This window comes from Oncorhynchus keta, chromosome 4 (assembly GCF_023373465.1).
Source record: "Oncorhynchus keta strain PuntledgeMale-10-30-2019 chromosome 4, Oket_V2, whole genome shotgun sequence".
NCBI lineage: Eukaryota > Metazoa > Chordata > Actinopteri > Salmoniformes > Salmonidae > Oncorhynchus > Oncorhynchus keta.
Window position 1 is genome coordinate 43,862,737 of NC_068424.1, and position 16,960 is coordinate 43,879,696.

General features: G+C 41.2%; 1 protein-coding gene across 2 annotated transcripts; it reads left to right on the top strand.

Annotated features, from left to right (window-relative positions):
- Positions 1-4,726: 4,726 nt before the first annotated feature.
- LOC118375163 (protein FAM199X) lies at positions 4,727-13,172 on the top strand. 2 transcript variants are annotated; one of them, XM_035761665.2, is made up of 7 exons: positions 4,727-4,893; positions 5,349-5,529; positions 5,631-5,850; positions 5,926-6,096; positions 6,177-6,338; positions 7,910-8,179; positions 11,759-13,172. In XM_035761665.2, exons 2-7 carry the CDS (start codon positions 5,363-5,365, stop codon positions 11,933-11,935), a joined length of 1,167 nt encoding a protein of 388 aa, XP_035617558.1. In that variant the 5' UTR covers positions 4,727-4,893; positions 5,349-5,362; the 3' UTR covers positions 11,936-13,172. The 2 variants fall into 2 exon arrangements, with proteins under 2 accessions (XP_035617558.1, XP_035617564.1); XM_035761671.2 differs by having other exon boundaries at positions 4,728-4,893; positions 5,944-6,096.
- The last annotated feature ends 3,788 nt before the right edge of the window (positions 13,173-16,960 follow it).

Genomic DNA, 16,960 nt, shown 5'->3' on the forward strand with positions numbered 1-16,960 from the left:
GGTTCCTTTTAACATGAGTCTTCAATATTCCCAGTTAAGAAGTTTTAGGTTATAGTTATTATAGGAATTATAGGACAATTTCTCTCTATACCATTTGTATTTCATATACTTTTGACTATTGGATGTTCTTATAGGCACTATAGTATTGCCAGACTAATCTCGGGAGTTGATAGGCTTGAAGTCATTAACAGCGCTGTGCTTCATGCATTGCTAAGAGCTGCTGGCAAATGCAGGAAAGTGCTGTTTGAATGAATGCTTACCAGCCTGCTGCTGCCTATCACTGCTCAGTCAGACTGCACTATAAAATATCAAATCATAGACTTAATTATAATATAATAAAAATCATTTCGAAAACAAAATGTTTATTATTTCAGTGAAATACGGAACGGTTCCAGATTTTATCGAACGGGTGGCAACCCTAAGTCTAAATATTGCTGTTACATTGCACAACCTTCAATGTTCTGTCATAATATGTAAAATTCTGTTAAATTAATTACGGTCTTTGTTAGGAAGAAATGGTCTTCACACAGTTCGCAACGAGCCAGGCGGCCCAAACTGCTGCATATACCCTGACTCTGCTTGCACTGAACGCAAGAGAAGTGACACAATTTCCCTAGTTAATAAATCCTGCTGACATGAATTTTTTAAAACTCGATATGCATGTTTAAAAAATATACTTGTATATTGATTTTAAGAAAGGCATTGATGTTTATGATTAGGTACATTTCTGCAACGATTGTGCTTTTATCGCTAATGCACTTTTGTTAAATCATCACCCGCTTGGCAAAGTTGAAGTAGGCTATGATTCGATGATAAATTAACTGGCACCGCATAGATTATATGCAACACAGGACAAGCTAGTTAAACTAGTAATATCATCAACCATGTGTAGTTAACTAGTGATTATGTTAAGACTGATTGTTTTAAAAAATAGTTTAATGCTAGCTAGCAACTGACCTTGGCTCCTTGCAGCCACAAGGTCCTTTTGATGTTGGTGGTGGTCAGCCTGCCACACAGTCTCCTCGTGTATTGCAATGTAATCGGCCATAATTGGCGTCCAAAAATGACGATTACCGATTGCTATGAAAACTTGAAATCGGCCTTAATTAATCGGCCATGCCGATTAATCGGCCGACCTCTAATGTCAACTAGATTGAAGCATTCAATATATTACATTATTCTGTTGAACAAGGTTTTATTTAATCTTCTAGGCCTAGGGCAACATATAATGACAAAAGAGAATCTGCATGTATCTGATTATAGACAAGTTGACCAACAAATAGCCTACCAAAATGTAAACAAATTGTTCTGAAGACTTTGACTGTAGCCTAGAGTATTTTCTATGTGTGTGGGTTAGGGTTGAGTGCGGGCCTCAGATTTTCACTTTATTACATATAGTCACGGGTTGCAAATGCGTTATTAGCAATTGAGGGCGGGTATGGGTGAACAAATAGCCGAGTCCCAATTGAATCTCATCTTACGTAGTATGAGCAACGAGGTAAAAGTCGGTGGTTGTATTCGCAAAAAGTTTTTATTGAAAGTATGAATTTCAGCACAGCTCGGAAGGACCCACTGTTTTAGAGGACAAAGGGTTTACAGAATTTACAAGAATTGACTTATGGTGCCTCAATGTTTTTAGAAAACCCTGCGATGTTATCAAAACACAAATCTGCCTCAATATAAGACAACTTGGGTTTTCAGAGAGCTAGTGTGTGGCTAGAGACAAAGAGAGACATTAGAGAGAAATTATTGGTCTACAACCTTCAGCTGTTTAGCCATGATTTTGATTTCTGATGGAATCCTTCCTCCCAAACAACTTGAGTCTGTGGATGCACCAACCGCGACTGGCATGGCTTGACGACATGTTACTTCATATATATCTACACTTCTTGAACAAACCTATATTTGTGTAAATTATTTTCTAATTATGTATTTTAGCTGACTAGATTGTTAGTTTAGTTCAGACCATTTCCGGATTGGTAGATGAGATCAAATGACATGACATGCCATCATCATCATCTTCCTCTTCTTCTATGATATCATTGCGGTCCGCAAACAAACATTTTAGTACAGAACATTAACAATCTTTGATTTAAGTCCATGGCCGCCACCTACTTTGCAGGAACGTACGATAAATCATGATCTGCCCAATTATGTACCACCATGAAATTAAAATAACAACCAAATAAATCCCTACTAACTTCTACCACACACTCCCCGAAAACACCTTCCCCAACCCCATTAAAATTGATCTATATCATGCTGAAACTCTCCACCCTTAGGATTGTTCAGCATGTCAACAAACCAATTCAACAGTAACATCTGTTACCCCCAATATCTCTTTTGCCATCTCCACAATAACCTTCAACCTGGCATTTCTGCTTTCCACAACCCAGGTCGTATTGATAAACATACCAATAAAAGCTATGAAGTCAAAATTATTCATTATTCATTATTCAGTGCTTTGACACTGTATCGAAACCATGCCAAGACCAGCAGAAACACCACCCTTGACATTCGGTCCACTTAATACAGGAGCAGCCATGGAAGCTCCATCATTCCACACTGTACCTCCACCAATCTGTCTTACAGCCTCTGCATATAATACATCATGGCTAATGCTGTATCTCTGAGACTCTCTAGCCTCTCTCTGAACCTAGCATCCACCAAATGCTGCACTATGTTCCACCCCACAATTACAACACTTAAGCTTCACATTGCTCCCACATTCACTGTAATCCTGTTCCCTTCCACACTTGGCACATTTCCTTAGTTTACATTGTAAATGGGGTGGCAGGTAGCCTAGTGGTTAGAGTGTTGGACTAGTAACTGAAAGGTTGCTAGATTGAATCCCCAAGGTAAAAATCAGTCGTTATGCCCCTGAACAAGGCAGTTAACAAGGCAGGTTCCTAGGCCGTCATTGTAAATACAAATTTGTTCTTAACTGACTTGCCTAGTTAAATAAAGGTAAAATACATTTTCAAGAACAGCTACATGTCCCATTCTTTTGCATTTAAAACATTGCAATGGGGATGGGACAAATTCTCTGACATTGCTCCAATCTATACTTTTCCAAACTTTTCCTTATCAATCAGCATTGATAAGCTTTCACTACTTTGACCCTATTTCCTACTGATCCACCTTTTACCCTCAATCACTCTGCCTCCTTTCACATGTTCTTTAAAATCATCTATGGACATATATATTGGGACTCCCTTCAATCTAGCATAAGCATCAGGGACATGGCTTTTAATCTTCCCATTAAGCTTTTCCATTTTCAAAATATTCTCTTTACTGAGCCTGGCTACCACAAAATATTAACAGTCTACCATTTCCAATGAACCGAGCTAATTTGACTTAACTTACCTCTTTCTGTACGGCATTAGTTAGTTGGATAGGGTGTAACACCATCCACTCCAAAATATTATTATTCTTGCTTCCTACCTTTGGCGCTCTTTATGCTTTCTTTACTCCACTGTTTTCTGTATCATGATCTCTCGTCTTTCCACTACCAACCATTCTGGTCCTTGACCCGCAATCTCCCGTTCCATACCACCAGAACTGACACCCATATTGTTCGCATTCCTGCACAGCTACTGCTTCTCCAACCCTCTCGTCAATTTCGTCCCCACTACTATGCGATGCTATTGGGTAATGTGAAGACTGTGAGGATCATGTTAGGAGGTCTTTGTTTGGATTTGTTTGTGTTTCTGCGGATCAGAAGGAACGTTTGTTTAGTCTCACCCGATTTGATAAGCTTGATGTGTCATGTTTGTCTCTTCAGAACAGGGCACCTCTCAAGGGGGTTATATCTGGCATCTCGTGGGAAGTCGATGTTGAAGAGATAAAAAATATTCCTGGAGTGAGTGATGCACGTCAGATGAATTGTGTGGTGAATGAAGAAAAAGTGAAACCGCCTATCTGTTCTTTTGTTTTTTTTTATATGGACTCTCTCCCTACTCAAGTGGTGTTGGGGTATATAAACTACAGAGCACGTATCCCAAGACCAATGGAGTTAGATCATTGTAAAGCTTTTGGTCATGTTTCAAGTGTTTGCAGAAGAGAGAAACCGAGATGTCCAAGTTGTGGAAAAGATAATGTCATGTGTTTTAAAAGTGATGAAAATGTGACATGTTGCAATTGTGGTGGCAACCATGAAGCCACGTCTTTCGAATGCCCTACAAGGGTGAAAGAAAATGAGGTGGCCAAAGTCAGGGCTGTCCAGAGCATTTCATATGCAGCAGCTGTTAAAAGGGTTGAGGTTTTGAATGGTGCACCCGAAGAATCCATGGTGGTGGATAGGCCTTCACTTTTGACAAGCAGGATCCTGACATTTTAACAGTTAAGAAGGTGGACTTTGTGGCCTTTATAGCTATGGTGATTAATGGCACTGCCAAGGTGGAGAGAAGTTCCAGGATGAGGATATCATTGTTGATACGGCAGATTTCTAGAAACATTTCTAGGCGGAGGAGTTACATGGGATATTGTCACAAGCATCCTCTCAGGCCCTTAGAGCTTGAGAAGGGAGATATTGAGATTCGAAAGAAGGAAGAAATTTGAGTTTTGTTTTGGTAAATGTACTATTTTATTTGGGTGGATTAAGTTAATTTCCCTATTACGCATGGATTTTCTTTTGGCCATGTTTTGGTTTTTCAACCCACCCAGTTGGTGGCGGCAATATACATTTTAGGGTTGTTGTCCGCCATTAAACCAACAGAAGAAGAAGCTACTCAATCTACGTCATCTTTTTATTATTCTCTCGCAAGAGGGCGCTGTAGTTTTTAGAGCGTGGCATTGACGTGTGTGGTTCTGGAGTTGCGTCGTTTTGTCGAAATAATTTGCTCGGCGAGGCGAATTTGCAAATGGAGGAGGTTTTTCTCTGAACAACGGCAGGTTTGTTGCTTGATCAACTTATTCTTCTGTAAATCAGGCAATATGTTATGCGAACAATAATGTCGTTGTATAATGGATTATCTCGAACAAGCCCGCTGGCTTGCTGTCTTTACGACTAATTTTCGCGACGAGATTTAGCTAAATTACCTAACGAGGCCTCGTTGTTTGCCTTCAAGATTATTCCGTGTTTTCTGTCCCAAATAACTTATTAGGGTCAACCATTTCGTTAACACTTGAAATTGACAAGGTAACCAGCCAGCTCGGACGATTGCTGGAGAAGTTAACGTAGCTTGGTAGCATTAGCAATATTTTGTTAGTGTAACAGACCGCTAGTCGTTACGCTAGCTTTCTTACCTTGCCAACCAAGCTCAAGTAACTAACACGCTAGTGGTAATCTGTTTATGTAAGTGAAAAGAGCCTTGTTTAACATTTGGCCTTATTAACAATTTCCTCAGGGGGAGAAATCGTTATGTCTGAGGCTCTTTATGGAAAGTTCCTAGCCCCCGAGGAGCCCTTTCCACTGCTGTCGCAGCGAGGGAACTTCAGTGAGGCAGGCACTTTGGATGTCAGTGACTTTGGCTTTCAGTTGTCCTCTTGTCACCGGACAGACCCACTGCGCCGCTTCCATAGTAACAGGTAGGACCTGATACCTGTTTGTGGCACGCCTAACAGCTTTCAAAACCAAACGGTAGTGTAACTTAGTTGTTCATATAGGCTAAACTAACCACTGTTTTCAGATGGAACCTGACTTCCTGTGGAACGAGTGTGGCCAGCTCAGAATGCAGCGAGGAGCTGTTCTCCTCCGTCTCCGTGGGAGACCAGGAGGACTGCTACTCCCTCCTGGATGACCAGGAGTTCACCTCCTTCGATCTGTTCCCAGAGGGCAGCGTCTGCAGCGACGTGTCCTCCTCTATCAGCACTTACTGGGACTGGTCAGACAGTGAATTTGAGTGGCAGGTAGGCTGCACTTAATGTGATGACAGAAATATTATTGTTTACGTATGTTGGTAGTTGTTACATTTGGAGTAAAAGTTTTTTGCTTATCCACAGCTGCCTGGAAGCGACATAGCCAGTGGAAGTGATGTGCTCTCTGACATCATACCCAGTGTTCCCAGCTCCCCATGCCTTTCCTCCAAGAGAAAGACCAAACCACATAGAAATATGGATGAGCTCCCCTGGAGTGCTATGACCAATGATGAACAGGTATGGAGACCTGCTCTCAATTTCACAATGCCAGGAATTGTACAGCAGCAGATGTGTTTCATGCTTTGTCTGCCTCTCAGGTGGAATATATTGAATATTTGAGCAGAAAGGTCAGCACGGAGATGGGGCTACGAGAGCAGTTGGATATCATCAAGATCATTGACCCGTGTGCACAGATATCCCCCACAGACAGCGAGTTTATCATCGAGCTCAACTGTCTGACTGATGAGAAACTGAAACAGGTGAGTGAATGGCACAATTAGAGATGAAATGGTATGAACATTTCATATCACGATTATAGTGACCAAAATTGTCACGTTTATCAGTCTTATCGCAGTATGGTTAAAATGTGCTGGACATGTTCCAGAAGTACTCATACACGTCAGTTTTATTCTGAAAATTAACACACAAAAAACAAGTAAAATTAGCACCACCATGCACTTTTTGTGTGCATAAACATTAAAATAATAACATTTAAAGATGGCACCATATGACCATGAGAGGTGAAAGTTTCCTTAGTTCAGCTTTAAATGAACACAACCTTAAGTAAGCAAATAAACAACAAATAAAATTAGCAGCACTCTCTTTGTAGTGAGGCATGGCAACCTTCATCGGCCTCAGAAAGCCAGGCCTCTCAACAATTTGAAATGGCATCGTGTCCTTTGCAATGCAATATGAAAGGGCTGCTATGAGGTCTCAAGCATTTTTTTTGATGTGGGTGCATAACCAGCCTGCCTTTTAAATGCTTGCTTGAGTGTCTGTCACAACTGTTGGGTGAGGTACCAGTAGTATCACCAGGTTTGCCTTCTGCGCGCCCATTCTGTAAACAAGGGAATAGCAAATGTATTAATATTGGTGTTACATTATAAGTATTATTCACTTATGCACACTGTCTTCTGTGTTGCATTTGAGGCTATGCAATGATCCCATGCACAATTTACACAACTACAAATGAGTCTTAAGAATGTGATAGTAATTGCAATGAACACAACAATTGACATAAATACAGTCTTGTATAGGAGTCTATAAGTGTTTCTCCTGTTGGAACACTTTTACAACCAAGTCGGCTTCTGCCGGATTTTAAATTAACAAAATATGTTGTTTGGGTGACTAAACCACATAACGTGGTATCGTATGCAATGGGCAAATAGTCTGCAGGTTCATGAGTATGTAACACTGAAAGCTTCAGTTCACATTATTGACCAGCTATTAGCAAGTTACACATACCATGACATTTTCCCCCGTTCCGAAGTCCCACATCATGAATTGAACTAGAAGTTAACTGACCTTGCATTTGCTATAAAGTAGTGGGTGGTGGTCATGAAGATGACTCAAGATTTGAAGTGATGCCCCCTTTCGCAGCAAATTTTTCATTTTTTCCCCTCTCCATGTGCTGCAGACAGGGTGACCATCTGCGATTTTTAAGTTTCTCGGCACTCTTGTAATACCTAAAATACTACACTTCAGATTTGGTCCCCTTAGAAGGCTGAAATATCTCCCGAGCGTTGTCACTGCTTTCCGCCATGTTTTCACACCAAAACAAAACCTACGTTGCATGCTGCGCTTGTGTCAGACTTGATGCTGGACAGTATTTACTGTGTGTTTTTGAAACCGTGTTTTAATGATAATTCAAATTGGAAACGAACATACTAACTCGTGGTTTATCGTGAAACCGATAACCGTTTCATCCCTAGGTGCAAAATGACAACATTCTTGTACTTGGATTGTGGCCCTGTATGATGGGCAGTATACTCTAATCTAAATGTTGTTGGAAGTGTGTTGAACCTGAGGCCTAAACGTTTCTATCGAACAGGTGAGAAACTACATCCGGGAGCACAGTCCACGACTGCGCCCCTGCAGCACCCGGGACAGCTGGAAGAGGAGTGGCCATAGCAGTGCTAGCAACAGCGGGGTGAGTGGGGCCAGCAGCAGCAACGCTAGCATGGTCAGCAGTGCCAGCAGCTCCACCGGATCCACAGGCTCCACAGGCAACTCTGCCTCCAACTGCAGTGCGGCTAACATCAGCCGCGCCCACAGTGACGGGAACCTGTCCAGTGCTGCTGAGCGGATCCGGGACTCCAAGGTAAGGAAGGGGCTTCACTTTGCCTGTTAAGAGTACACTATGGCTGGTATTGTGGTCCTCCTCATCAAATACTTTGGACTGTACCAGTTTCTTCATTTGCCAGTAATTGCTGGCTTTTGGCAGATAAAAATTACATAAAAGAACAACAAACAAAAACATTGCTGGACACATTGCCCAGCAGAAAATATCCTGATAGAATTGAATCTCCTCTATAAACACATTGACTATGCATGGAGGTTAGTTTCTTTTTACTCTTCCTGTCTACTCTGCCTGTCTGTCTTGAGCTTGCACTCTCGCTAGTGAACTTGCAAATTTGTATCAACTTGTACTGGCTGCAAAGTTTCCTGCACCATTGTGTCGGTAACCGACACAGCTGTATGTGCAGTACCAGTCAAAAGTTTGGACACCTACTCATTCAATGGTTTTTATTTGTACTATTTTCTACATTGTAGGATAATAGTGAAGACATCAAAACTATGAAATAACACATATGGAATAATTTTGTAACCAAAAGTGTTAGACAAATCAAAATATATTTTAGATTCTTCAAAGTAGTCAACCTTTTTCCTTGATGACAGCTTTGCACACTTGGCATTTTCTCAACTAGCTTCATGAGGTAGTCACCTGGAATGCATTTAAATTAACAGGTGTGCTATGTTAAAGGTTAATTTGTGGAATTTCTTTCCTCAATGCTTTTTGAGCCAATCAGTTGTGATAAGGCAGGGGTGGTATACAGACAATCCATCATTATTTTTAAGACCAGTGCAGTCAATGTGCAAAATTTCAAGAACTTTGAAAGTTTCCTCAAGTGTAGTCACAAAAACCATCAAGCACTATAATGAAACTGGCTCTCATGAAGACCACTACAGGAAAGGGATAGCCAGAGTTACCTCTGCTGCAGAGGACAATACTTTCTTTAGTTACCAGCCTCTGAAATTGCTTGAGTTCAAGTAAGAGACGTATCTCAACATCAACTGTTCAGAGGAGAATGTGAATCAGGCCTTCATGGTCGAATTGCTGCAAAGAAACCACTGCTAAAGGACACCAATAAGAAGAGACTTGCCTGGGCCATGGTCCATTGCTTGTAAACACGAGCAATGGACATTAGACCGGTGGAACACTTAGATGCATAGTAGGTGAATGGATGATCTCCATGTGTGGTTCCCACCGTGAAGCATGGAGGTGGTGTGTTGCGGTGCTTTGCTAGTGACACTGTCAGTGATTTTATTTAGAATTCAAGACACTTAGCCATGCTGGTTATCACAGCATTCTGCAGCGATACGCCATCCCTTCTGGTTTGCGCTTAGTGGGAGTACCATTTGTTTTTCAACAGCACAATGACCCAACACCCTTCCAGGCTGTGTAAGGGCTATTTGACCAAGGAGAGTGATGGAGTGGTGCATCAGATGACCTGGCTCCCACAATCACCTGACCTCAACCCAATTGAGATGGTTTGGGATGAGTTGGACCAAAGCGTCAAGGAAAAGCGGCCAACAAGTGCTCCGCATATGTGGGAACTCCTTCAAGACTGTTGGAAAGCATTCCAGGTGATGTTGGTTAAGAGAATGCTAAGAGTGCAAAGTTGTGAAGGTAAAGAGTGGCCACTTTGACAAATCAAATGTTTTTAATGCTTTTTTTTTTGCTTACTACGATTCCATGTGTGTTATTTCATAGTTTTGATGTCTTCACTTATGTTAGAATGTACAATGTAAAAACCCTTGAATTAGTAGGTGTCCAAACTTTTGACTGGTACTGTATGTGTGTGTACAATGCATTTGGAAAGTACTTTTTTTGTATCTTTTTACGTTACCCCCCTTTTCCTTCCCAATTTGCAATCCAATTACGATCTTGTCTCATCGCTGCAACTCCCCACCATGCTCTTGAGAGGTGAAGGTCGAGTCATGCGTCCTCCGAAACATGACCCGTCAAACCACACTCCTTCACACCTGCCTGCTTAACCTGGAAGCCAGCCACACCAATGTGTCGGAGGAAACACTATTGAACTGATGACTGATGTCAGCCTGCAGGCGCCCGGCCCGCCACGCCACAAGGAGTCACTATTGCGCGATGAGCAAAGTAAAAAGCTGTATCCTGTTTTCATTGATCATCCTTGAGATGTTCCAATCAAGTTGTGTAAACATCTATCTGTGGTAAATTCAATTGATTGGACATTATTTTGAAAGAGCCACACCTGTCTAAGTTTGACAGTACATGTCAGAGCAAAAACCAAGCCATGATATGTCTAAGGAGTTGTCCGTATAGCTCTGAGACAGGATTGTGTCGAGGCACAGATCTGGGGAAGGGTACAAAAAAAATTCTGCATTATTGAAGATCCCCAAGAACACAGTGGCCTCCATCATTCTTAAATGGAAGATGTTTGGGACTACCAAGACTATTTTTCTAGAGCTGGCAGCCTGGCCAAACTGAGCAATTGGGGGAGAAGGGCCTTGGTCAAGGAGGTGACCAAGAACCCTATGGTCACTCTGACCGAACTACATCGTTCCTCTGTGGAGATGGTTGTTCTTCTGGAAGGTTCTCCCATCTCTGCAGCAATCTACCAATCAGGCCCTTATGATAGAGTGGCCAGATGGAAGCCACTCCTCAGTAAAAGGGACATGACAGCCTGAGATTCTCTGGTCTGATGAAACTAAGATTGAACTCTTTGGCCTGAATGCCAAGCGTTACATCTGGAGGAAACCTGGCTCCACCCCTAAGGCATGGTGGTGGCAGCATCATGCTGTGGGGATGTTTTTAAGAGGCAGGGACTGGGAGACCATTCGGGATGGATGGATGGATGAACGGAACAAAGTACTGAGAGATCCAAGATGATAACCTCCTCCAAAGCGCTCAGGACCTCCGACTGGGGCGATGGTTTGCCTTCCAACAGGATAACGTCCTTAAGCACGTAGCCAAGACAACGCCGGAGTGGCATCGGGACAAGTCTCTGAATGTTCTTGTGTCCCAGCCAGACCCTGGACTTGAACCTGATTGAACATCTCTGGAGAGACCTGGAAAAGCTGTGCAGCGCCGCTTCCCATCCAACCTGACAGAGCTTGACAGGATCTGCAGAGAATGGGAGAAACTCCCCAAATACCGCTTGTAGCGTCATACCCAAGAAGACTCAAGGCTGTAATCGCTGTCAAAGGTTCTTCAACAAAGTACTTATTAAAGGGTCTGAATACTTAGGTAAATGTTACATTTCAGATGTCTAAAACTCATTTTTGCCGTTGTCATTATGGGGTGTTGTGTATTGAAAAAAATTAATTTTAGAATAAAGCTGTAACGTAACAATGTGGAAAAAGTCAATGGGTCTGAATACTTCCCGAATCCTCTGTGCATGCATGCATACCTTCATACCGAGTATACAAAACATCAAGAACACCTGTTCTTTCCATGATACAGACTGACCATGTCAATCCAGGTGAAAGCTATTATCCCTTTTTGATCCTTCACTTGTTAAATCCACTTCAGTCCAGAAAGTGATGCAGTGCCCCTTACATTCTTTGGGGAGAACCCTGCATCTTGTGTGCTTGGTGTGTCACTGCCACACATTTATTTATTTTCCTATTTTTATTGTAGAAACGTTCTAAGCAGAGAAAGCTGCAGCAAAAAGCCCTGCGTAAGAGACAGCTGAAGGAGCAGAGACAGGCCCGCAAGGAGAGGCTGAGTGGCCTCTTCCTCAACGAAGAGGTGCTGTCACTCAAAGTCACAGAGGAGGAGGACCGTGGAGAAGATGTGGTCGACGTCTTGATGTGACAAGAGTGAATGAGTCAGTGTTCCTTCTTAATCTTAAGCCTCACAATAACATCTTCCACAAACGTCGCAGGTGGTCCCACATCCTAGAGCCTAGTTTACGTCGAAGCGAAGCTGCACTATTGGAATCAGTCTGGAGTTATTTTATGTCCTTAGAACTGCACAGAATTCTAATAACTGAAGATGTATAAACATTGGAGTATTTTTCTGAAAATGAGTTCAAGTAAAAACTACCAAGACTAACTTCATTCTGGTGATTAACTTAATCTTGAAGGCATAGAGGGAACACTGAATCAATGCATGGGAAGTCATCACCGTTGGCATTGTGGTGAATTAACAGTTCGCATTATGAGTTGTAAATGCTTAACATTATTTTCAATGGCTTATTGTGGTTTTTGTATAGAAATGCAGTTAAATCATAAAGAACTGTTTTTACATTGTTTCCCCTTAAGTTAAGGCCTACATGTTCATAAACACAACGGGGTTAAGTGGTGATACAGACTTGGGCTCTAACAAATACATAGAAATGAAGCATTTAATCCTACATTGTCAAAGGTGATTTAATAAGTCACATGAATCTGTTTTGTTTTCCTTGTGTATTTTGTGCATGGGGGGTAGACTTAAATTAAATGTAAAATAATGCAGCTATCCAGTGCAAATTAGAGATTCCCATTTTGAATGCTATTGAACTGTAGTATGACTGCATGTTCTTTAGATGGGAAGGTATTTCTTGACATCTTTGCTTACTCTCTTTGGATATTGTGGTGGACCCCACCCTGTGGAGCGACAGCATTTACTCTTTCAACATGAACACAACACTAACTACTGTACATTAGAAAATGTATTTACCTAAAGAAGCTTTATCACCTGTATATGTCGCTTTGACTTTTTCCTGTATAAAGTTACCCCTTTTGAGTAATTATAAAAACAATATATTAGATCAACTAGATGTTGTGAGTAGATCTTTATTTTGAATAAATAAATGAATAGCCATGAAATACCATTCATTCGGTGGGAGAAAAATGTTGCTGCACCAAGTTAGGGAGTAGTCATTGCTTGCTTTCTTGGGTGTCCAATTTCAAGTTGCTGTATATGCCGCTGCAATGTATTTTTGACGTGAGCGAGATATTGGGAAATGTAGTTGCAGAACAGAAGCATACCAGAATGCAGTTGTTTCTGTGTGATCTACTCAATAATGTAATGCAAAATGAGAAATAAATTGTCATCGCATCAAATTTTCCTTCAGATTTGTGTCTTGATTTTCACGAGAGAGCGATATTACCTTGATTGACTATATACGTTGATAAACCATACTTCTTGATTGGCTATTGCAACACAAAATGGCCGCAATGGAGCAATGTCCTCCAATATTTGTTCACTCAAAAGCCACTTACAAGGGCAAAATACAAAATCTCTGACAGAAATTACAATTACACATTGTAAAGATATTAATTCACAAAATGCATGCTAAATATGTCTATTACGTTACAATCAAACTAATCCTAAAATGTAGTCATTTTATCTTGTCAATAGTACATTTTACAAGCCTATTAGAAGTAGTACTTAATGTGGTGGTAACATGTCTGGGACTAACATTTGTTAAGACTAATGTATTTTATTGTTGTGTTTACACATCAGTTCAGTATGTGGAACAGCATGCAGTGGCATAGGAGTTCATCATTTGAGCTTCATTGCAAATCAATTTCATCTATCGGAGACTGAAGGTCAATAGGTAGTGCATTAGCTAGAACAAATACATTATAGGTATAAACCAAGAGAACAGTTGTGCAAGGGAAAGATAGCGTGTAAATGAAGGCAGTGAAATAGATCTGTGATTAATCATAGTGTCTTAGGGACTCCACAGTCCAGGGTACATTAGAAATGTGTTTGCTTAGCTACATTAGTGTTATCTGGAATAGATACAAGCACATCCTCAGCTGGACAGTAATGGTGATAGATGCTTCATATCATTTTGATTGGATCCTATGTAGTAGCTATTACAACCACTAAATTAAACTGGATGCAAAATGATCTGAATAAACTTGGCCCTTGTAATTTTATATTTGATTAAGATGTATGTTAATCAAAAAAAGTTATAGTTAATGTAGCCTATCAATGTTTCTGACACCTACTCAATTAGAGGTCCATTTCCCTCAAATACAATGATGCCTGAAACTCAGTCCAGCTCTTGGACCAAATCTGGTTCTTTTGTCTGGACTGGGAATACATTCTGGCAAGTATTTTCCACTATCCCACTGCCATAGTTTTTGAATGGAAGGTTTTAAGTAAACCTTGAAGGTAATTGGCAGCAGGTGCAAATTTCAGTAGAGGGGCTTTTTACAGTAATTAACTTCCAGGCATACTGGTGATTAGCCAATAAACAAGAACAAGGTGACCATTCTGCCATCATATGAGGCAGGCTGGGCTGAGAATTGCTGCCAGGGAATGGGACTGTTACACAGTTAAGCCATCGACACTGCTACACCAATGCCTTCAGCCTTATTTAATGCACAAGGTAATGTATGGGGCCCAAGCAAATGAATAGTATACAATTTAAGGAGCATCCAACAACAAGTTGGCAGGGTAGCCTAGGGGTTAGAGAGTTGGACTAGTAACCGGAAGGTTGCAAGTTCAAACCCCCGAGCTGACAAGGTACAAATCTGTCGTTCTGCCCCTGAACAGGCAGTTAACCCACTAGGGATTAGGCTGTAATTGAAAATAAGAATTTGTTCTTAACTGACTTAGCTAGTTAAATAAAGGTATATAAAAAAAATAATAATTAAGTGCTTGATGAACTAATGTAATAGGTTAACTCAAGTGTTACAGAACAGATTATGCCAGTTAATTAATTTATTGTGATTATTGCTTACTAAGAAACCTTAAAAATCTTACTGAGAAGGGATGGTCCACTTTCAAATGAGCACATCCCTTTTTCCACGAAGTCATCAGATACAGTACTGCTGCACCCACAATTTCTCTGAATTGAACTAAATGGGTCTATGATTGAGCCCTATGTCGCCAAATCAGCATAATCTGAGAAAACAATCTGCATGAAAATAACCTATTGTCAATGTAGCAGCTATCTTTGTTTTCTGTGGTGTACACAGACTGTACAGCAGAAATAAGTATTTCATCATGCACCATTGCCTTTCTGATGGTTCTATTTGTCCCCATCCAAGAGAATAGGTGAGACAGAGCCACACATTGCTTCCTGTGCTTCTTACTGAATATTAAGCGCACAACCTATATCAGAGGCAATACACTTTTTAGGAGAACGTAATCAAACTTGCACATGTGTAGGAACTGTAGTGCTGATTGTATCAGTTAGAACTGATAAGGTGAACCGGCAGAGAAGCGGATGAGTCAAGTTAATTTTGATAATGCTCTGAGTCCAGTTGTGGTGGTGAGTGTGGGTCTCTTCACCCATGAAACAATTTAATGGCCCCTGTCTTCTTGGCTAGTTGAGCAGTAATCGTCACAATAGGTGTGTTATTTGTCTGGTAAGTGGCTCTGGGCAACAGATAAGGTAGGACCAAAGTCATTCCCATCTGATTTCATCAGGCATCTAAAGCTTTGCTCAATCAGTTATTGCCTTACATGGTTTCCGTTGACAGGCAGGCTGCTCCTGAAATCCAACCTAACTATTGTTTAGATAGAGGACCTTAATGGACTCATCTGGAGAAAGTGTTTGTCTAGTTATATCTTTGTTGTATCATGGTGTCCTGTCCCCTTGTTAGCTGGTCTATTGCTTTTCAGATGTGTGTTTGTGTAAGGCATTTTAAGGAGGTTTTGATGGACCAATTACAGAGTGATAGGTTAATGCCTCTTTCCCTTTTAACAAAGTCATACACACTTTATGTGAGAGCTTGGTCACTATCATTTACAACTGAACATAACCTGTGTTAGCTGTGTGAATAAAGGAATATTTAACCCTCTGACACGATGCCATTGGAAATGTCAGGTGCACATTGAAAAGATAATGTTCAAGTGGTACACACATTTTTTTTTTTTATTGTTTATATAGTCACATCGTTTATCGAAAATATTCAGGAAAGACGTTTTGCTGTCCAGTAAATTATACAACACAAACATTGAAACATAATCTTATTACGCTAGCATACGTGAACAAAACATTGCACAAATTGTAACCAGGCATGGACAAGGTGGACAGGACAATGTCCCGCAATGTGTTGGACTACTGCATGTGGACAGAGTGCTCCTTGTTGTGGCCAGTGCGAAGTAGCCTCCTGTCATTGTCCAGCATGGCACCTGGGCTGGCCTGGGATATTCTGGTAGGTTTGGTCATCAAGGTTGGAGTGTTACCCAATGGATTTAACAGGGTTAAAAACCTAAGGAGAGAAAAACAACTAAGTGGTTTTTAAATCCGTTGCTGAGTTAACCCAAGTCTTGTAACCTAGTCGGTATACAGTATAACATATGAACCAGAAGTCTGATATACCTGCTGAAGTTAGGATGGATAAAAGGATGTCCACACAGTGAGGCCCAGGCCAGAGTGTTAATACCCAGGTTTCCAACAGAGTGAGGCGCATACACTGAGGCTGTGTATCGGGCTCCCCCCCAGGATGGCTCCACCAAAGAGGCCTGGTGCAAGGGGACGTCCAGGTAAACGCCCAGGGAGTTGGTTAAAGGTAGCCCAGGGAGGGAGCTCAACACTCCAGCCTTCTCCTTCTTGCGCCACTTGGCTCTGCGGTTCTGAAACCAAACCTAGACACAAGAGTGGAGAAAAGCCAACAGTCTATAATGGTCTCGTGACAACAAAAACATTAGCTGGCCGGAAGCAAGCGTGCATTTAGAGATTTGGTTCTGGGTTGCCGAGATTAAGAGTGTATTGATGGATCCACGACTGAATAATATCTGTTGCAGCATCATATTAACTCAGTACTAAATAAGAACCAGCTCCAAGGCCAAGCAACATATATTTGTGAAGTGTATGAATGGCAAAAACAAATGATTGAGCAAGTAGCTGTACCTGAACTCTTGCCTCTGTTAAAGTTAGATGCGTTGCCA

What these genes read in the sequence shown, in the direction of transcription:
- LOC118375163 (XM_035761665.2), top strand. Translation starts at nt 5,363, where the DNA reads ATGTCTGAGGCTCTTTATGGAAAGTTCCTAGCCCCCGAGGAGCCCTTT. An exon ending in ACAGTGAATTTGAGTGGCAG is followed by an intron (nt 5,851 to 5,925) that starts GTAGGCTGCACT and finishes TTGGAGTAAAAG; the next exon opens with TTTTTTGCTTATCCACAGCT. An exon ending in CTGATGAGAAACTGAAACAG is followed by an intron (nt 6,339 to 7,909) that starts GTGAGTGAATGG and finishes TCTATCGAACAG; the next exon opens with GTGAGAAACTACATCCGGGA.